Source organism: Girardinichthys multiradiatus, chromosome 3 (assembly GCF_021462225.1).
Source record: "Girardinichthys multiradiatus isolate DD_20200921_A chromosome 3, DD_fGirMul_XY1, whole genome shotgun sequence".
In the NCBI taxonomy this organism is placed as follows: domain Eukaryota; kingdom Metazoa; phylum Chordata; class Actinopteri; order Cyprinodontiformes; family Goodeidae; genus Girardinichthys; species Girardinichthys multiradiatus.
Window position 1 is genome coordinate 1897822 of NC_061796.1, and position 22037 is coordinate 1919858.

The following is a 22037-nucleotide window of genomic DNA, read 5'->3' on the forward strand; positions in this document are numbered from 1 at the left end:
AAACAAGTTTTACAAATGTAAATTAAACTGCACACAAAACAATAAAATAATCCACACTGCAGAGTTTTAATTTATTGCAAATCTGCAGTGATCTTTACCATAACGTTAGGGAATAGATTGATAGAAATATAATTGATTGTGTGATTTATCCAAATATTTCTCTAGTTGGAAAACCAAATTAATAGAAAGGAGAGAACAAACAAAAAAAAAACCTTCCTTATTAACATTTGGGCTTTATAGCAACAAAAAGCATTTTATTGTGCTCTAAAGAAAGCTTGTGTACATAACAAATTTAAATGAGAAATATTTATGCTTGTTAAGAAAGAAAGAAAGAAAGAAAGAACTTTAAAAACAAAACTCAAGCCTGATTTTATATAAGAACAATTTAATCAATATAAAAGCATACAAATATTTCCGAAAAGAGAAAATCTGCATCTAAGTCAGCAGTAAATAGTTTCTTATAACAAAAAAGCACAAGCGAACAATAAACACGTTTTCCATCAAAAACAGACAGTGAAGTTTATATCAGAAACCTTTGGTCAACCAGCGTTTTGTTGGCAAGGTTCCTCCTCCCAAGAGTGTTACGGATGAAGCGGAATAACTGCAATGCACAAATGGATTTTGGTTTAATGAACCTTTTCACCTTGATGAAAATAATATATTGCAGCCACATCAAACACTGACCATTTGCTCTATGTATGTGAGCACAGCCGCGAGAATAAAGTTCTGAGATCCCAGGTCAACAACGCAGAAGAACAAAGTGTCAAAGATCAGCAGCGTGGCCTCATTTCCATAAAAGAGGACATTACTGAAGGAGTGGGCTTCATCTGCAGAGAGGAGAGCAGTGGTACATTTTGTACACATACTACAAACATTTGCAAATAAACAAAACAAGAAGAGTTTGTTACCAGTGTAAAAGTAGCTTTTATCAGAGGGTTCCATGAACTCCATCCCTATGACCCGCTCCAACATCAGCTTTTCCTTCACCATGTAGTCCATATCAGGATGGCCCTAAAGTAAACAATTCAGCACGAGAAAAGCAAAGATTTGCGTCAAATAAAACTTATCTACAATTCAAACAAAAACGCAATGAGGTCAGCCGGGGTCCAAGGGTGCATTTCGTCTTGAATGAGTTGCTTTATGGATGTTTGTACTAACATGGTCTATAATGGATCCCAGGAAGTGGTTCATGGTGTTGTATGCTCTGAACTGTAGATCTGATAAGTTGGCCGTGGATGCATCCATCAGCCGTGACGGCCTGTTCCTCTGGAGTGAAAGAGAGACTTAAGTACTCAAACAGTAGGTTGAAGATCTTTGGTTTTTAGTTCATATCAAAGAATAAAGATGGCAGAGGTGAGCACATACCCTGCTAAGAGAGTCTTGTATCCTGTCATACTGCAACCTCAGACGGTTGTTAATAGACACCTGAAATGTCTGAATGTCAGAGTTGGGAACCAAACCACGCTGACCACACAGCGACTCCTAAAGACAGCAGAACAGAGATACAGTACCAGGCAAAAGTATTTCATCCTCCCGAATTTCTTCCATGTTATATCACATTATAATCCCAAACTTCTGTTTATTTTGATATTTTATGTACACAAAAAGTAGTGTGTGGGGGGAATGAAAATTTTTGGCCAACTTGTCTTTGCAAGCAAGGTCAGATTGGATGGGCCAATCAAACCTGGGCAGCTTTCCAGTTGCTGCTGAAGAAATACATCATACCGCCACCGCCATGTTTCCCCATGGGGATGTGCAGTGTTAGTTTTCATCTAAACATGGATTCTGTATGTGGGCCAAAAAAACTAAGGTGTGTCCCTTATCTGTCCAGAGGACCTTCTTCAACATGTTTGACGTTACACATTTACACACTACTTGGTGTTGGTCTATCACATAAAATCCCAACAAAATACATTTAATTTTGGGGTCCTAAAGTGACAGAATTTGAAAAGGTTCATGGGGTATTAATACATTCCCAACACAATGTTTTAAAGTTTGCTTTCTAAGAAACCTTATTTCCTTCTATCTTTAACATCTTATAGAGACAACAGTCTGAAGAACATAACACAGAAGGATTCCAAGAAAGACCGGCTTCTTGGAAGCAAATTCATTTGAAATGCAGGACTTTTATGAAGAACTGCAAATAACAAACCCAGCATAAAATATTGAAAGGTCCCTTGTTGTACATACACGTTCTCTCTTTAGATTATTACTCATTTCCTCCATGTTTGTGTCTGCGTGTCCGTGCACTGAGCGTCCATGGATGTAGTAACCAAAACAACGATTGAAGAACAGCAGCACCGAAATCTACACAGAATAACAGAGGAAGCACATTTATGTAAAGTGCTACTGAATGCAAAACTAGAATAAAATAAAACAGGCTTTCCTACTTACATTACTGACAGAACACAGATCCACAAACTGACGAATTTTGTCCTCCACAAAGTGCTCATAAAAGACAGTGAAAAATATCACCTACAAGCAGATACAGGTGTCAGTTATTGGATCTTAAACAATAAATCTCTCTGATTAAAGGACAAATGGAACAAAGTGACATCCATTTACCTGCAGAAGGCCAATGCAGAGCCAAAGAGTGGCTGCAAGGCCGTAGCGCAAAATCAGACTATAAGGAGGGGTGTACGCCTCTGGGAGGCGCTGTAAAGTTGCCCAGGGGTCTCTCAGAGCTAGGTTGGAGAAATTCAGCACCTTAACACAAGATGGTATATCAGGGAAGAGAAAAATAGACACATTCTGAAAGGAAAGTAATCCTTCAAACAGAACACAAAGGGTTAGATGTACTTCGAGAAAGAAGAGCACAGCCATGATCTGAAACGTTGGGCTGATCTTGCGGATGGTCTGGAGTTCGTTCCACTCATTTGCCACAAAGTAGGTTCTCCAGATGCTGACTGGGGAGGGGTCGCGTTTAGCCTCCCCATGAGCTGAAACAACAGGGAGTAAGAAGAATAGAAGAAAACCACTGAATAACCGGCTTACAATAACGAAAACATAGTAACTATGTTAGTACCTTGAACTGTCCTGTTCCCTTTGCTGCGTGGTCTCTCCCAGTCTATAAGAAATATATCCACTGTCACCTGCAGGTAAAGCTTGTGCAGAAACTGGACAGCCTGGATGCAAATATACAAAACAAGACACCTTTATATGTCGGGGTAGAGACAAAGATAGATTTATTTGAAAATAACTGTCAAGTTTTAATTGTACACACATAAGCTTAGGATTTAAAGCCTGCAAAAAACAGTGTAAGAAAGGAAGGACTGAAGGAAGGAAGGAAATACAAATAACCTGGACAGTAGTTAAAATCAATAACAGAATGATCTAACCTTGAGAGCAAAGGCGCATCCAATGTACGTTGCAAACTGCTCCTCTTGAGAAGGCAGCGGAAGCAGAACAGATACAAACTGTTGGGCCTGTAGAAACAGAGAAAATGTATCCGATAAAAGTTGCTAAAACAATCAAGAGTTAAATCTGTTTTTACAAAAAAGGTGGAGTAAACATGGAGTCAAAATAACTTGCCTTTAGTGTCTGAAAAAAGCAAAGATGGAAGGAAAAAAAGAATAGATCATGCAAATAGAGAAAATAAACTTTGTGGAAATCAATGTAAAAACAGGTTAGATAAAAAAAACATTAAAGAAGAATGTAACAGTACAAATGGGATTGAGACTACATGCATGTCAAAAAAATATTTGCAGTTTTTTGGGGCCTACCTTATAAAAGATGAGCCAATAAAGGCCAGTTCCCACCGTGACAACAAAGAAAACATTGGCTAAGTCACCGGAATAAAACAACAGAAACTTCAGCATCGTCTGGAGAACACAGGAGAGACCAAAAACATATGAACACCAACACCTGTTTGTCATGTGGTGACGTTTTAACAAATGGAACTGTACCTCCAGATCAATGATGGGCGAAGAAATCCTCCTCTTCCAGCTGACCGTCTTCAGGAGGGAGTAGAGCACGGCCACCCCGCCCAAAATGCCAAGAGCTGTCTGTGCACAGAAACCCAGAGGTGACAGTAGATCACAGTAGATTTATTTTATACAGTTTTATCATTTCAGCCAAACCTATACTCACATCTGTCTTTGTACGAGCCTCTATCTGATCCATCTCATAATCCATAGCAAAGGTTACCTACAAACACATACATTAGAGCATAAAACAACTAAAAGCTTTAGTCTAAACGGAGTTTAACTGCAGTGGTTGGAGTTAATCAGTTAGCTTTCAAGATCAAGACTAAATTATGGGTCTTTTTGCACCAAAGCTGCTCTCACAATGTTTTGTATCCTGTGGTAAATATTGGCACATGCAAAAATATGTTACATGCCAGGGATGCAAACAAATAATTGACTTACGGTTAATTGTTGAATGACAGTTTATTAGATTCAAATTTGTTTGATTCGATTAACTGACTATGTCTGCTTACCCTGTCCTGTCTTTAAATGATAGTCATAAATCTTTCTGTTCATAGGTGATTTTAAGTGTTTCATTAGCTCTTTTTTTTAGTGAAGTTTTTTCACAAAATTCTAATTATCTGAAACACTGAATTTTGGGTAATCTGTAATGCCACAGTCATGAAAATACAAGAAATAAATGCTTTAAATATTTCACTATGTGTAATGAATCTATATATGAGTGTCACATTCTGAAAGTGAGAAAGTTCTGAGCGACAAAAAAAATGTTGAACTTTTTCACAATATCAGAAATTTTTGAGCTGTACTTGTATGCGCTACCATGATGAAATACTATGCTAGACAGACATTACATTTGTGATAACGAGGATTCACTCAACTCTGCATGCTGAATACTTGAAGTGGCTCCAATTGACGACCTACTTTCTGGTTAATTCAGCTAATAAATATCTGACCACTTGTGGGCACTCACATTGCACTGACCTTTCATTCCCAGGGTGGTCAGGTTATTTTTAAATATAGAAAAAAAAGGAGGCATAAACATCCTAAAACAGTAGAAAACTTTAAATTAGACCTTCGTCGCAATACAAAACAGGGTTACACTGAAAGCAACACACAATTTACTTCATAGTGACAAGACTATGGTATTCTACAAAATGTAATCCATTCCTTCACATTTAGTCCCAACTAAACATGCAATTCTAAACACACCATTGAGACAGCAGCTTTAGTCAAGTTCCCCATAATTGAAAGATATGAATGTGCAACATACACATTTACTCACAGACACAATTTGAGTGTTGATGTCCGTGATGGGAACATCTGTGTAAGTCACAGTCATCAGAGGGGGAAATATTTGTCCCTCCTGAGTTCGAGGAACGAGCTGAAACCTACCAAACAGAGGTTGGACACGTATCTGTTTCCCTCTAGATTCTGTCTTTTTCATTGATTACGCGATTAGATACCTTATTCTGACACTGGTGGCGACACGAATAACTTTAGGTGATGCTGTTATGCTCTTCTCTCTTCCACTCAGTGTGTCCACAAGAAACATTCGGCGAGACAAATACCAGTTTCTCATATTATCTGTACAGAAAAACAGTATCACATATTGAAATAATCCACAAATTTAGAAGCAGGTTGTATGCTTTAATGAATTAAATCTCACCCTGATTGATGAGACGTCCATTGTATTGCTGGTTTCGGACTAGCGTCGGCAGGGGGAGGAGTTTTCTGTTCTCTCCTCCTCCAAGGTCCATATAAACATCGTAGAACAACGGTTCAGGATGGGAAACAATCAAGTTCGCCACCAAAAGATCACACTGCATGTACACAAAAACACATGCAAAAACTGTTTATACTCAAAATTTCACAAAATATCTGTTTGCTGTTATTCTCTAAACTAAATTTCGTTAAAGGCACTCACACTTTCTTGGTAAGCGGTTCCAAAGCTGAAGGCTGCTGCTTGCTTGGTGGCCGGTTCTGGACAAAGCTACAAATGAGATAAGGAAGAATTGGTGGAGCTCTCTAAAGTCTTCACAAGCTTTTCAAATTACAGTGACTGAAAAACTGTTGATGCTCCTTGAACTTTACTGTGGTGAGCATGAAAGCCTGGAAGACATCGAAGCGGTTGGTCATTGTTAGGAAGTTGTTTAACTGTTGAAACACAGCTTTTTCAATAATCCTACCGATGGAGACATTTGAGATAGCCCTGTAGTTCTGCAGTAGCAGCTTGTCCAAGTTGCTCGTTTTCAATAGCGGTTTGATAATTGCTGTTTTTAAGGCCTAGGGGGAAACACCTACAAAACGGATGTGTTTATTATTTGAGTTAAATTGACGTTATGACAGGCATAGCTTTCTTAAGGAAAGCTGTGGGTAAAACATCGAGACAGCAGGAAGAAGAGCATAGTTGCTGTACAATTTCTTCTAAGTTTTTGTAGTTTATTTGGTGATGTTGTGACTATGAATCTGAAAATATAATTTAATATTTAATATTAATAATTTAATATTTTATCAAATAATATTTCGGTCTGTTAAGGGTTGTCCTGTGAATACCAGCCCAGTAAGGTGGTGGTAATAGGACAAAATCAAAAGGGTGAGCCAAGCTCTGACAGGACTGAACAGCAAAACTCTGCACACACATGGAATGAATTCACACAATTTCTTAAAATACAAGAATTTATTAACAAAAATCAGTCAACTCAAAGTCAAACATATTTCAATCAACAAACTCTTTACTTTGCTAAAACAATCCAACTAAACTACCAAGCAGAATTAAAGAATAAGGAAGACTAATGGGCTATGTACAATATGAACAAGTTGATTAAAGATGATTGAAAACCATGACCAAAAGAGTAATGCAACATTACCATGCAATGTTATTTATGTTTGAGAACCAAGGATTATCTTGAAAAATCTGGAAGTGAAGTTAAGTTAGTCCTGGAACCAACTTAGGCAATAATCAGCATACCTTTAGACAACCATTCACAATGCAAGATCAGATAAAATATTATTTTAATAAAATAATGTTTTAAAGAATGATCTGCTGAATAAAACCAACCTTCTGGATGACTAATTCTCAATGATGTCTCCTTAGCTGCCTTTGTTTATTAAAATAATATTTAAAGAAATATTATTAAGGAAATGGTAAAATATTTAAGGGAATATTTTGTAAAAGAGCCAAATCTTTCTGGAGAAATGGGGCTTGATGGTGTTTACTTAGTTATCAAATTTAGTAAAATAATGTTAAGGAAATATTTACTGGATTGAAAACTAACAACGTAAATATTCTTCAGCAGCAAGCACATGTTCTTAGCTGTTAGCGGTGAAAGCTAACAAAAGAAGCTGATAGCTTAGCACCAGAATCAAACACACACCTTTAAAAATACCGTCAATAAAAGGGTTAAAATGCATAAGCGCGGACGGCGCATTATGATCAATCTTCTGTGTTAAAATCACCCCTTTAAATAAAGTTTGTTTTAACTTTAAAAACACACAAACACAGAACACAGAACTGCGCACGTGGTGCTACAGATAGCCTGCTAGCACCAAGATAGCTGAGTTTCACACAAACAAAACCAAACTTCATAAAATGAAAAACGTTCAGATCATAAATCTTTCTCTATTACTCTGCCCAAACCCTAACCTCGTATGAACCATGTTGAGAAGTTGTCCGGGCGACAACGAAGTTTGAAGTAACATCCACTTTGAACGAAGGTTAGCTTCAGCTAACCTCCAAAGCTGTGGAGGGGCTAGCTGTCGGGCCGACCAAGCTGCACGTTACCACGGTAATGCGGCTCCTGTTGTCCTCCTTTCAGACTGGGAAACTGCTCCACTCGGCTTCGTAGAGACAGCGTCTCTGCAGGGAACTCTCTGGAACACAGTTTGCTTCTGCAGGCCTCACAGAGAAAGTAAAGCAATACTTATACAGGGTTTGGACAATGAAACTGAAACACCTGTCATTTTAGTGTGGGAGGTTTCATGGCTAAATTGGACCAGCCTGGTAGGCAGTCTTCATTGATTGCACATTGCACCAGTAAGAGCAGAGTGTCAAGGTTCAATTAGCAGGGTAAGAGCACAGTTTTGCTCAAAATATTGAAATGCACACAACATTATGGGTGACATACCAGAGTTTAAAAGAGGACAAATTGTTGGTGCACGTCTTGCTGGCGCATCTGTGAACAAAACAGCAAGTCTTTGTGATGTATCAAGAGCCACGGTATCCAGGGTAATGTCAGCATATCACCAAGAAGGACGAACCACATCCAACAGGATTAACTGTGGACGCAAGAGGAAGCTGTCTGAAAGGGATGTTCGGGTGCTAACCCGGATTGTATCCAAAAAACATAAAACCACTGCTGCCCAAATCACGGCAGAATTAAATGTGCACCTCAACTCTCCTGTTTCCACCAGAACTGTCCATCGGGAGCTCCACAGGGTCAATATACACGGCCGGGCTGCTATAGCCAAACCTTTGGTCACTCATGCCAATGCCAAACGTCGGTTTCAATGGTGCAAGGAGCGCAAATCATGAGCTGTGGACAATGTGAAACATGTACTGTTCTCTGATGAGTCCACCTTTACCGTTTTCCCACATCCAGGAGAGTTACGGTGTGGAGAAGCCCCAAAGAAGCGTACCACCCAGACTCTTGCATGCCCAGAGTGAAGCATGGGGGTGGATCAGTGATGGTTTGGGCTGCCATATCATGGCATTCCCTTGGCCCAATACTTGTGCTAGATGGGCGCGTCACTGCCAAGTACTACCGAACCATTCTTGAGGACCATGTGCATCCAATGGTTCAAACATTGTATCCTGAAGGCGGTGCCGTGTATCAGGATGACAATGCACCAATACACACAGCAAGACTGGTGAAAGATTGGTTTGATGAACATGAAAGTGAAGTTGAACATCTCCCATGGCCTGCACAGTCACCAGATCTAAATATTATTGAGCCACTTTGGGGTGTTTTGGAGGAGTGAGTCAGGTAACGATTTCCTCCACCACTGTACTTCCAACATTTGGGGGGGGGCAGCAGACTTCCCATGATGCCATGATGCCACTGCCCGTATAAAACCCCCACTTCTCCCACAATTCTTTCTCTTCTACGCGGGTCACACCGGGACCTGGACCGAGAGACCCAGCGCGCTAATGTCTCTTTGCTGGCACACTGACCACTCTTCAACTGGATCCGAGTGTCATACGATCACGCGATCATATGCACAAGTTAAGTACAAATGAATCACTGTTTGTGTACCCGGTATTCATTCATAAAAAGGGGTAATTAAGGAACAGGGATTGGACAATGAAACTGAAACACCTGGTGTTAGATCACAATAATTTATTAGTATGGTGTAGGGCCTCCTTTTGCGGCCAATACAGCGTCAATTCGTCTTGGGAATGACATATACAAGTCCTGCACAGTGGTCAGAGGGTTTTTAAGCCATTCTTCTTGCAGGATAGTGGACAGGTCACTATGTGATACTGGTGGAGGAAAACTTTTCCTGACTCGCTCCTCCAAAACACCCCAAAGTGGCTCAATAATATTTAGATCTGGTGACTGTGCAGGCCATGGGAGATGTTCAACTTCACTTTCATGTTCATCAAACCAATCTTTCACCAGTCTTGCTGTGTGTATTGGTGCATTGTCATCCTGATACACGGCACCGCCTTCAGGATACAATGTTTGAATCATTGGATGCACATGGTACTCAAGAATGGTTCGGTAGTCCTTGGCAGTGACGCGCCCATCTAGCACAAGTATTGGGCCAAGGGAATGCCATGATATGGCAACCCAAACCATCATTGATCCACCCCCATGCTTCACTCTGGGCATGCAAGAGTCTGGGCGGTACACTTTTTTGGGGCTTCTCCACACCATAACTCTCCCGGATGTGGGGAAAACAGTAAAGGTGGACTCATCAGAGAACAATACATGTTTCACATTGTCCACAGCCCAAGATTTGCGCTCCTTGCACCATTGAAACCGACGTTTGGCATTGGCAAGAGTGACCAAAGGTTTGGCTATAGCAGCCCGGCCGTGTATACTGACCCTGTGGACCTCCCGACAGACAGTTCTGGTGGAAACAGGAGAGTTGAGGTGCACATTTAATTCTGCCGTGATTTGGCCAGCAGTGGTTTTATGTTTTTTGGATACAATCCGGGTTAGCACCCGAACATCCCTTTCAGACAGCTTCCTCTTGCGTCCACAGTCAAGCCTGTTGGATGTGGTTCGTTCTTCTTGGTGGTATGCTGACATTACCCTGGATACCATCGCTCTTGATACATCACAAAGACTTGCTGTCTTGGTCACAGATGCGCCAGCAAGACGTACACCAACAATTTGTCCTCTTTTGAACTCTGGTATGTCACCCACAGTGTTGTGTGCATTTCAATATTTTGAGCAAAACTGTGCTCTTACCCTGCTAATTGAACCTTCACACTGTGCTCTTACTGGTGCAATGTGCAATCAATGAAGACTGGCTACCAGGCTGGTCCAATTTAGCCATGAAACCTCCCACACTAAAATGACAGGTGTTTCAGTATCATTGTCCAACCCCTGTAGGTTAAATGCAATTTATTTTGAAAGTTCCAGAAAAGTTTGTACCGCATCTCTCATGTTGTTTCCATGGCTGTGGGTCCCAACAGTGAAATTGGGAAATTTTGTCGCAATCAGTTCTAGTTGGAGACAACTTTGGTACTGGAGTTGATGTGGATGTGCTGACTGGACCTCTGATCCTCTGGAGTTTTTCAGTGAAGAAGTTAGCAAATTCATTGCAGGCCCTGGTAGAGTGGAGTTCAGATGCTACAGTTCTGTTTCATTCCTTCCTGACTGCCAGTGGCAGTAAACAAAGTGGATATGTCTCCTCGCGCTACGCGCAGGTCAAGATTAAATGTAAACAAAGTCACGCACGGGACACGTAGCCCACTTGGTCATATGTCTATAAGCAGCACGTGGAAGGCTATGTTCGGTCTCTTTGATCTTCTCGCTGTTGGGTATTGCAGGTCTAAGAGAGGTAAGCACACGGTTGGTGTGATACGGCGTCATTCTGCCTGTGACTTTTTCGTCGGAGTGCTCTTTGTAGCCCTCTAAGGCTGTGGTTGACGTGTCTCTGTTTCTTTGTTCATTCTAGCAGCCGAAGTTTGGTGCTGGCGCTTCTTTTCCCCTGTTGAGACCTGGTGGGGAGGAGCGGACAGCTGCAGTTTTCAGGTGAGTGGAAGCTGGATATTCTGACCGCGTTCTATACTGCACAGTTCTCGCTCGGATTGCCTGGCTTGTGTCTGTATAGGAAAGCAGTGTAATTAAATAGAGGCCTCTGATTGCATTCTTCAGTTTTATTGAAGTCCTCGCTCAGTTTGCCTGCTGCCTGCCTGCATTTCCCAGGTCTGTGGGCGTGCGCTTCATGTGGGGTTCCTCTCCAGGTACAGGACAGACATGATCTGTGCCCCAAATGCCTGGGCGTGGGTCATCTCAGGGAGGCTCTGGCGGACCCATGCATGAACTGCAGCATTTTGCCGTTGCCTGTTAGGGAGAACAGGCTACGTCAGGTAGAGAATCTCCTTTTCGCGGCTGAGCTGCCACCCTCAGGGATGCCTCAACCGTGTTCCGGGAGGCAGGGGGATGCGCCAGCGAGGAACGCCGCAGCCCACGGAGGAAGAGGCCTCGGCTGGAGTGCCCATCTCGGCAGGAAATGGACTCTTTGAGGGCCGAGGTGGAGCAGTTCAAGGCTCTACTCAAGGCCCCAGAACGCATGCCTGCCTTACAAGCAGCAGCAGCTTGGGAGTCGGGGGAGGACCTAGAGGACGATGGAATCTCTGTGAGGGCCTCCAATTCCGAGTTCCAGTCCCTCGAGAACCGATGGGGACCCCTTCCCAGACCCTCGGGATCGGGATCCCCCGAGTATTGGAGGAAATGATGGCTCAGGTAATTCCCTCGGGAGTTCAGTTACCTCTGGCCCAGGGGAGGAACCGTACCCGCTACGGGCAATTATTTTGGCAGCCTTGGCCAAGGTCAACCTGGACGATGCACCCGTGGCCCGGCCAATGGGAAACCCATTTTTTCGCCGGGCTCCGGCAGCCTCTCCGTTCGAGGTGCCATCGTTGCCGGCCTTCTTGGAAGAGCTTCAGCGCTGCTGGAGGTATCCTAGAAGCTTCTCCCACCATGGTCCGAAACGCACGGATTCTGGCGTGCCTGCGCAATCCTGGGGATCATAGTCTGGACCGCATGCCCCCTGTGGATCACTGCATCGCATCACTGGTTCTTTCCCCAGATGAGGCACTTGGGGAGAGGGCCCAGTGTCCAAGCGGCCTGTGTCAGGTGACGGACGACTTTTTGTGCCGTGCCTACGACATTGCAGCTCGTATGGCACGCATTGGCCATTTCCTCTCTGTCCTCCTGTTGGCACAGTACCAGATGCTGCAGCTGGGCATGGTGGGAGCAGCACTGGGCGACACAAACGACGCGGCCCTCCAGGCCTTTGGACTCATGTCCAGGGAACTCGGTCACCTTTTATCCACTCTGGTGATCACCCAACGCCAGGTCTGGTAGGCACAGGCCCCGATCTCGGATGACTGTCGGCAGAGCTTGTGGAGGCTGCCGGTGGTACCGGGCCAGCTGTTTGGACTAGAGGCCGAGAGGGCACTGGAGCGCTGTCGGCAGTCCAGCCAGGCCCCTGAGGCTTGGGGTGGTCGCAGCGGGGCCATGGGAACCCCTGCTCAGCAACTGGGTCGGCCTTTCTGGAACAGCACTCAATTGGTTTAAATCCTACTATTAGGACAGGGACTTTTTTGAGTCAGTAGGTAACTTTACATCAGAGACCACAAAAATCACATGTGGCGTTCCCCAAGGCTCTATCTTAGGGCCCCTCCTATTCAATATCTACATGTTCCCCCTAACTCAGCTTATAATAAACAAGAACATAAGTTATCATAACTATGCAGACGACAGACACACAGCTATACATTATGATGTCACCAGGTGTCTATGAACCCATTCAAGCGCTGGGTAAATGCTTAGAAGAAATCAATGCATGGATGTGCCAAAAGTTTCTTCAACTGAATCAAAAGAAAACTGAAGTAATAATCTTTGGATCAAAGGAAGAGCGCTTAAAGTTAGCACACAGGTTCGGTTAATACAGCTAGAAACCACCAGTCAGGCTCAAAACCCGGGTGTAGTGATGGACTCAGACCTGAACCTTCAGAGGTACATAAGGACAGTAACAAGGTTGACCTTCTATCACCTAAAGAACATCTCCAGGACTAAAGGACTAATGTCTCAGCAGGACCTTGAAAAACTAATTCATGCATACATCTTTAGTAGAACTGATTACTGCAACGGTGTCTTCACAGGTCTGCCTAAAAAGTCGATCAGACAGCTGCAGTTGATCCAGAACGCTGCTGCCCACGTCCTGACTAAGACTAAGAAAGTGGAGCACATCACCCCGGTTCTAAAGTCCTTATACTGGCTCCCTGTAGCTCAGAGAATAGACTTTAAAATACTTCTGTTAGTCTATAAATCACTGAATGGCTTAGCACCAAAATACTTTACAGACTTGTTGTCAGTGTCTCAACCACCCAGAACTCTCAGGTCTTCTGGCTCAAATCTACTCTGCATACCCAGAACCAGAACCAAACATGGAGAAGCAGCTTTGAGTTCTTATGCTCCACTAATCTGGAATAAACTCCCAGAAAACTGTAAAAGCGCTGAAACCCTAACTAGCTTTAAATCATGATTAAAAACTTATTTGTATGAAGTGGCCTTTGACTGTGCTATCTAAACATTCTTAGTTACGTTTTCAGTCAAACTTTTCTTTCATTTTTTATTAATAATTTTATCATACATTTTTTATTTTACATCTTTTTTATTATGATCTTATCATTTTAATTATTAATTTTTATTTTCTTTAATTATTTTGTTTGTTAATGATTAAATTACCTTTATGGCACTGTAATCTAGTTTTCCTATTCTGTCTCTTTTTTTTCCATATACAGCACTTTGAATTGTCTTGCTACTGAAATGTGCTATATAAATAAACTTGCCATGTATAGAGACTGAAAAAGGCAGCAAGAGCTACAACAGAACGGTTTAGATCAAAGCACCTTCTTGTAGAATGGCCCAGTCAAATTTCAAACCTAAATCCATTGGAAATGTATTGGGAAAACTTAAAAAAAGAAATGTCCACAGATGCTCTCCATCCAGTCTGGTTGGGCTTAAGTTAATTTTCAAAAACGAACATTTCTGTCTCTAGATGTACAAACGGGACACACTCCCAAAACATCTGCTGCTGTTATTTCAGGGAATAACCTGAATGGGCTAAATATAAATGCAAAGCACACTTAGATTTAACTTAGATTGGTTTGCAACACTAAGCATTCCAGGAACAGTTCTAAGCTTGACATTTTATGAGCGATCAATAAGTGACGAATAAGATGTAATGCCACTTTAACAAAAAAGTGTCTAGTAAAAAACAATATAAGACAGTTAAAGACCTTTAATCTTCCACTGCAACCCAAAGAAAACATCCCAGAGCCAGATGTACAAATTTGATCTGATTACTTGCTCGATGTGCAGCAATCTGTCTTAAAAGAGATGATCTGAGACACAAATCGTATTTGCTTGCAGCCTAATTGTCTTAATCTCAAGCAACTTGAGATCTTACCTGCAGGTTGCTTCCTCCTACTTGCTCCCATCTCAGGAACTCTCCCCTGACATCATAGATGGCAGCAAGTAGTTCAATGTCTGTGTTCTGACAAAAACAAGTACACATTTCAGCTGCAAAGTTATTTAAAATATCTGGAGTAAACAGAACACACTATAAATGTAGTTATTTTCCTTGCTTCTTATTTAATGCCAACACGTCTCACCTTATTTCTCCCTCTGAAGCTAAAGACAGTGGGAACAGGATCTGTTTGAAGCACGCGACTAGCCAACCCCGGTTCGTCCCCGTAGAAAAGCCAAGGAAGATCCACTTTCCTGCAGACAAAACAGTCAAAGCTGCTGGTTTCTGCACTGCATTGAAAATCTGTTTGAAATTCATGAACATGCTCAGACAGAAAAATTCAAACATGGTCACCAATAAGCAATGTCTTGAACTGAGCTCAGAGCAGCTTTAGATCTGTAGACGGTGTTAAAAAGACCACAAGCATCAGCGGAGAGACCACCAAAGGAATGCATGTTCATCACGCACATGTTCCCGAGAGCCTGGCACGCTGTCAGGTTCGAGTAGACCTGCAAGAAGAACATGTTTACATGAAAGTCTACAGTTTTTATCTCAATAGTCATCATTTGAATATTTGTTGAAAAATAACAAGGGTCTTTTTATTACGAGGCATGCTGCTGAGGAGGAGTAGAGATTCTCCACAAACCAGGCAGACTGGACGCTGAATTTCTATTAAAAAAGGCCAGAAGGTAGAGAAAAAATCAGAACGGATAATAATCTCCATGATATAAAAACAACTGAGAAACCGAAATGATTCCTACCAACTGAGCATAGTTGACACTGGGATTTACGTTTGTGGAAAGGATTCCTGAGGGGAAACACAATCCTCCCGCCTAAAAACAAAGCACAGTAAAAAAAAAAAAAAAGGGAATGACATCTGTCCTTCTGATAGCCAAGCTTAGGATTTCTTTGAATATGTGAAGATAGATACATGTCTGAACTCACTGGGACATTAGGAGCAGTACACACACAGGAGGAGTTAATGAAGGTAGAGGTACATCTCTCACACCTGAAAGACAGTTTCAGAAAGTCCCGATATGTGATACAAACATATAAAATTCAGACAAAAGTAGACATTATAAAAAATATCATGTCATGCATGAAAGATAAAGAAACTCTCCAAAAAGATAAAAGGTAAGAACCTTGCTTATAGAGATGCAGGGATGGGTTTAAATAATTGAGAAATATTGTCATGAGGTACGCATATCTTGTGTTATATTCATTTATTCCCTGCATTTTAAAATCTATGATGTTGCCTTCAAACTTAACAACTTAACAACCGTTTCCTTTCTTGGAAATAATAGATCTCACTGCATGATGTGTGTGTAAATCTGTAATTTCAGGTACCTGTCTCCTCTGATGTCTGCTACAGATAAAGCAGGACTGTTGCTGTTACATGCTTCACATCTGGCCTCATTCAAAGGATTTCCGTTGATATCCCTTTCCACTAGAAAAACAAAAAAAGCCATACTCTCCCGTCCTTATATAAAACATGTAATAATCAACTGCTTTTTCATCACTCTGAATCTTTCTGCTGAAATTACTATTGCAAATCAGAAGAACACGCTGATAACTCACCCAGGATATGGCCTGGAGGGCACTGACATTTCCCCTCATCACTGAGGGTGCCTGGACAGCGAACGCACCCAAACCCATCTTTTGTTACTGCCTGTAAATAAACACAGCAGGTCACCAAAAACATAAGTCTTTTATTAATAATAAGTTATAAAACTGCACTCGACACAACTCATTGACTTTCATATTACTGAAAAAAGAAGACAATGAAGGAAAATTGCACATACAGGCCTGTCTGTTGGGCACTGCTCACAGGTAATGGACACTTTATCAGGGATGACATTTGTGGTTTTGTAGCCAGGCTGGCAAATGCAGCTCAATCCTGCAAAAAAAAAAAGAAAATCAGATGAGTTGTAGTGGGAAAAGTTTAGTTCTATCAAACCATGACAGCCATGAAGAAAAATGGAAAAAAGGATAAGAAGTAATTTACATAAACTTAAACTGTTCAATTTTCCAACCATTGGTAGAAAAAAAGTGTATTAAGGAGGAACCAATTGATTTTGAATAAATAAAACTGGTATTGACAATATTTTACATTTATTCAATCTGCTTGCACAAATGCTTATTAATGCTGGGATCAAATGTTCATTCTCATTTTGATATGAATATCTGGAAAAAATAAGAGAAATAAACAGTTCACAAAACTTTACCAGATTTGAGAGATTCAGCAAAAGTTGCTAAACTAGCTGGGCTCTCATCCTTAAGATAAGATAAGATAAGATAAGATAAAAGATGGAGGGAGTTCAGTGTGAAGCATCTGCTTCTCCACATTAAAAGCAGTCAGTTAATATGGAGTTTTTGGAAACAGTCCACTGGGAGGAGATCCTAGGGCAGACCCAGAGCACACTGTGGGGACTATATAACCCCTATGGCCTGAGAACTCCATGAGATCCCCAGAAAGAGCAGGAGATATTTGTGGGAAGAGGGATTTCTAAGTTTCCTGGAGTTAAAGTGGTTCCCTTGCTGAAGCACACTTTTTTTCAAAGCTATATACATTCACTGTTATTTCTTTGAGATTATTCATAAAACTACAATTCACCATACACTTTTTACTAATGGAAATGTTTATGCTTTAACATCCCAATATTACAAAGATGGACTTGTTTTGTTGCACTGATTCATTGAAATTTTAATCCTTAGTAGTTACCATCAAGTTTTTTTTAAACAACAGAAGCCTTTCAATGTTCTCTCTGAGCTCAGGCTTCACCTTTATGGCCACATTCTTCTGGTTTTGCTATTCAGTAAGCTTGCACTGTATATCTTCAACTGTTTGTGCTCTTTTAATATTGCTGCTAATTTGTACTCATTAGTTGCTTCAGTTTCAGTCCAGCAGATAAGATGATCCATTCAACTTACAGCATGCAGTGCATTTTCGCACCAGCATTTATAGTCATTTTCTTTTTACTACACCAAAGACATCAAGAGTGATCACAGTCCAATCTCCTCATTGTGTGCATTATATCCGGACATACCCCACCAGCCCCCATCCAGGAGCCCTCCCTTGTAACACAAAAACAACAGTTTCATAATATTCAGTTACAGAATTATTTGAATAATAAAGAAGATGCTTGAACCCTGACCTTTTTCCACTTTTAGTAAATATGGATGGTCAAAGAAGAAAACATCACACAGCGTGAAGCTAGCAGCTCTTAGCTCATAGTTGGCTCACTGTATGTTAAGTGACGGCCCAACATACATTTAAAATTAACCCATTTCAAACTATAAATAGCAAACTATTTCTGGTTGCAGGTTGGTATCAGAGTTTAAGATGTAGTTTAAGTGTATTATGATGATAAAAACCGACCTGTAGAGCTCTGGCGCTGATTTGAACCACATCTGGAGCACGACAAACTTGATATGTCAAAGAATTCGTCTGCGCCACAATCTGAAGGAGATTTAAAGGGAATAATAAACTGCTGGCAGTCAGCTAGGTTTCTGTATAAGACAAATAATAAATAAGCGAAAAATCTGTGTCTGCTAAATAGCAGTAGCGTCTCCGTCGCCATGGTAAACAACGGTCCTCCTTTACTACCCATAATCCTTCACTCTGCTAGTGATGGGAATTAAGGCTCTTTTCCGAGATCCGAATCATTTGGTTCGGCACACTGAAAAGACTCGACTCCTTCGGTTCCCAAACATGTCTTTACTAAATCCTACCTTTAGCTTTTATAATTACGCTAACTATAAATCTTTAATTAATATGATAGATATGTAGAATACTTTTCAAAGTAATACTACACATATTTTGATTAAATCATCTCACCTGAGATGCTGTACTATCACAAGGCTGGGTTTGTTAGCAATACAAACTTTGAACAATGTATTTTTCAACATTTTGTGCACTCAACACATAATGTAACCTGCATTTATTTGTGTAATAAATACTTTTTGAACATGTTTTTCTGATTAGACCTGTCTGTCATTTTCTACTGCTTATTCCATAGTGGGTCACAGGTGCCTATCTCCAGCAGTCTATGGGCAAGAGGCGGGGTACACCCTGGACAGGTCGCCAGTCCATCGCAGGGCAACACACAAACAACCACACACTCATTCACACACCTAAGGGCAATTTAGAGTGACCAATTAACCTAACTGGCATGTCTTTGGACTGTGGGAGGAAGCCGGAGTACCTGGTGAGAACCCACGCATGCACGGGGAGAACATGCAAACTCCATGCAGAAAGACCCCCAGCCGGGAATCAAACCCAGGACCTTCTTGCTGCAAGGCAACAGTGCTACCAACTGCGCCACCGTGCAGCCCTGTTTAGACCTAACATATTTAATTTATTAGGAATGTTTGCATCTTTAAATCAGAATAATTGGGATTGGGGGTCTCTGCCACAGATGTTTTGTAGGTCAGAAGCTGAGAAATTTGGAAACCAATAATCTTGGGTATTAATTTCACCTCGGCATCAGCTTGGTATCTTTTGTGTTATCTATATTTTAAGGGCAATACTTTCAAAGTACTAACTTGTCTGTTGTTTGAGTATAAATGGTTCTCTGTTATACAGGTCCTTCTCAAAATATTAGCATATTGTGATAAAGTTCATAATTTTCCATAATGTCATGATGAAAATTTAACATTCATATATTTTAGATTCATTGCACACTAACTGAAATATTTCAGGTCTTTTATTGTCTTAATACAGATGATTGTGGCATACAGCTCATGAAAACCAAAAATTCCTATCTCACAAAATTAGCATATTTCATCCGACCAATAAAAGAAAAGTGTTTTTAATACAAAAAACGTCAACCTTCAAATAATCATGTACAGTTATGCACTCAATACTTGGTCGGGAATCCTTTGGCAGAAATGACTGCTTCAATGCGGCGTGGCATGGAGGCAATCAGCCTGTGGCACTGCTGAGGTCTTATGGAGGCCCAGGATGCTTCGATAGCGGCCTTTAGCTCATCCAGAGTGTTGGGTCTTGAGTCTCTCAACGTTCTCTTCACAATATCCCACAGATTCTCTATGGGGTTCAGGTCAGGAGAGTTGGCAGGCCAATTGAGCACAGTGATACCATGGTCAGTAAACCATTTGCCAGTGGTTTTGGCACTGTGAGCAGGTGCCAGGTCGTGCTGAAAAATGAAATCTTCATCTCCATAAAGCTTTTCAGCAGATGGAAGCATGAAGTGCTCCAAAATCTCCTGATAGCTACCTGCATTGACCCTGCCCTTGATAAAACACAGTGGACCAACATCAGCAGCTGACACGGCACCCCAGACCATCACTGACTGTGGGTACTTGACACTGGACTTCTGGCATTTTGGCATTTCCTTCTCCCCAGTCTTCCTCCAGACTCTGGCACCTTGATTTCCGAATGACATGCAGAATTTGCTTTCATCTGAAAAAAGTACTTTGGACCACTGAGCAACAGTCCAGTGCTGCTTCTCTGTAGCCCAGGTCAGGTGCTTCTGCCGCTGTTTCTGGTTCAAAAGTGGCTTGACCTGGGGAATGCGGCACCTGTAGCCCATTTCCTGCACACGCCTGTGCACGGTGGCTCTGGATGTTTCTACTCCAGACTCAGTCCACTGCTTCCGCAGGTCCCCCAAGGTCTGGAATCGGCCCTTCTCCACAATCTTCCTCAGGGTCCGGTCACCTCTTCTCGTTGTGCAGCGTTTTCTGCCACACTTTTTCCTTCCCACAGACTTCCCACTGAGGTGCCTTGATATAGCACTCTGGGAACAGCCTATTTGTTCAGAAATTTCTTTCTGTGTCTTACCCTCTTGCTTGAGGGTGTCAATAGTGGCCTTCTGGACAGCAATCAGGTCGGCAGTCTTACCCATGATTGGGGTTTTGAGTGATGAACCAGGCTGGGAGTTTTAAAGGCCTCAGGAATCTTTTGCAGGTGTTTAGAGTTAACTCGTTGATTCAGATGATTAGGTTCATAGCTCATTTAGAGACCCTTTTAATGATATGCTAATTTTGTGAGATAGGAATTTTTGGTTTTCATGAGCTGTATGCCAAAATCATCCGTATTAAGACAATAAAAGACCTGAAATATTTCAGTTAGTGTGCAATGAATCTAAAATATATGAATGTTAAATTTTCATCATGACATTATGGAAAATAATGAACTTTATCACAATATGCTAATATTTTGAGAAGGACCTGTATATCTATGCAAATTTAGCATAGCAAAACTGGCTCCCAATGTTTTTTTTTTACTACAATGAGGTTATCAAAACATGAATCACAGTAAGAAAATACATTTTGGGGACAGATAATTTCCAAGTAAGAATGAGCCCTAGTCTGAAACAGTGTGACAGGTAACATTTATATTCAGTCTACAAACCCAGCTGAAATATTATTTCAATATGACTCTTAGTTAAACTGAATATACACTCCTGAACACATAAAAAAATCTCTAAGATGAGACATTTGAGAAAACATTGATAAGCATTTAAACAAAACTCTGCTCTTGGAGAACTTTCCGTGGATATTTGTTTATAGGCTATGAGTCATAGGGGACTTTAGCAGGAAATGCACACAGGGCAGCTGTGCTCTCACCCTTTTCTTTTCCTTTAACAAAGAGCAGCATTCTTTATTATAAGGCCTCAAGAACAGAAGAAAGGTATTTTTTGAGATCAAGTAAGTAAGAATTTTAAAACTGAGAACTTATTAAAACGATTTACCCAAAAAAAATATGGTTATATAATTGGAAATTTTACAAAATCAAGAAAACAGGGTGGGGTTCAGAGTATATAAATCACAAGTGAGGCACATGTAAGAATAAAAAAAGTAGTGCCAACATGGCATATTTAGAAAACTGTAGTGTCAGGGTCGATTACAGCATTCAGTTTATACTCAGAAGTTACAATGTCTGCGAAATCACTTGAATTTTGCAGTCACATTCAAAATATGCAGTGACATTAACAGAGGTTGGCAAGTACTACATGATTAACTGATTTAATGAGATACCAACGGTCCTTAAACCAATGCCAAACATAGTGCTATAAAATACAGCTAAAATAATTTGAATATTGTAAAAAAGTTGCTATATTTTGTCACTCATTTTAGAAAAGAAAACTCATAATATATAGATTCATTTCACATAGTGGCATATTTCAAGACTTTGTTTTGTGTAATTTTGATGAATATGGCTTAGAAATAATATACAGTGTCTCAGAAAGTTTTAATATTGTGAAAATGTAAATTACATAAATTACATAACGTGTGGTAGGTTCCCCAGCCTTGAAAGGATTGTCAAGCAAAATCCAAAAATTTGGGGGAGCTTCAGAAGGAGTGGACTGAGGTTGGATGCAGCGCATCAAGAGCCACCACACACAGATGAATCCTACACATGGGCTATAAGCGTCT

At 41.1% G+C, this 22037-nt stretch overlaps 1 protein-coding gene across 2 annotated transcripts; it reads right to left on the bottom strand.

Annotated features, from left to right (window-relative positions):
• Positions 1-365: 365 nt before the first annotated feature.
• tmem67 (transmembrane protein 67) lies at positions 366-18254 on the bottom strand. 2 transcript variants are annotated; one of them, XM_047360574.1, is made up of 29 exons: positions 18019-18254; positions 16442-16536; positions 16218-16308; positions 15987-16086; positions 15585-15648; positions 15401-15472; positions 15246-15308; positions 14994-15148; positions 14785-14893; positions 14580-14666; positions 5851-5916; positions 5593-5746; positions 5390-5510; positions 5209-5314; positions 4090-4146; positions 3906-4004; positions 3723-3821; positions 3532-3540; positions 3339-3425; positions 3026-3125; positions 2800-2939; positions 2566-2706; positions 2395-2475; positions 2191-2307; positions 1366-1482; positions 1159-1266; positions 909-1011; positions 685-827; positions 366-601 (listed from the first exon to the last, which is right to left on the bottom strand). In XM_047360574.1, exons 1-29 carry the CDS (start codon positions 18248-18250, stop codon positions 521-523), a joined length of 2997 nt encoding a protein of 998 aa, XP_047216530.1. In that variant the 5' UTR covers positions 18251-18254; the 3' UTR covers positions 366-520. The 2 variants fall into 2 exon arrangements, with proteins under 2 accessions (XP_047216530.1, XP_047216531.1); XM_047360575.1 differs by lacking the exon at positions 3532-3540 and having other exon boundaries at positions 18019-18253.
• Between the last annotated feature and the right edge of the window lie 3783 nt (positions 18255-22037).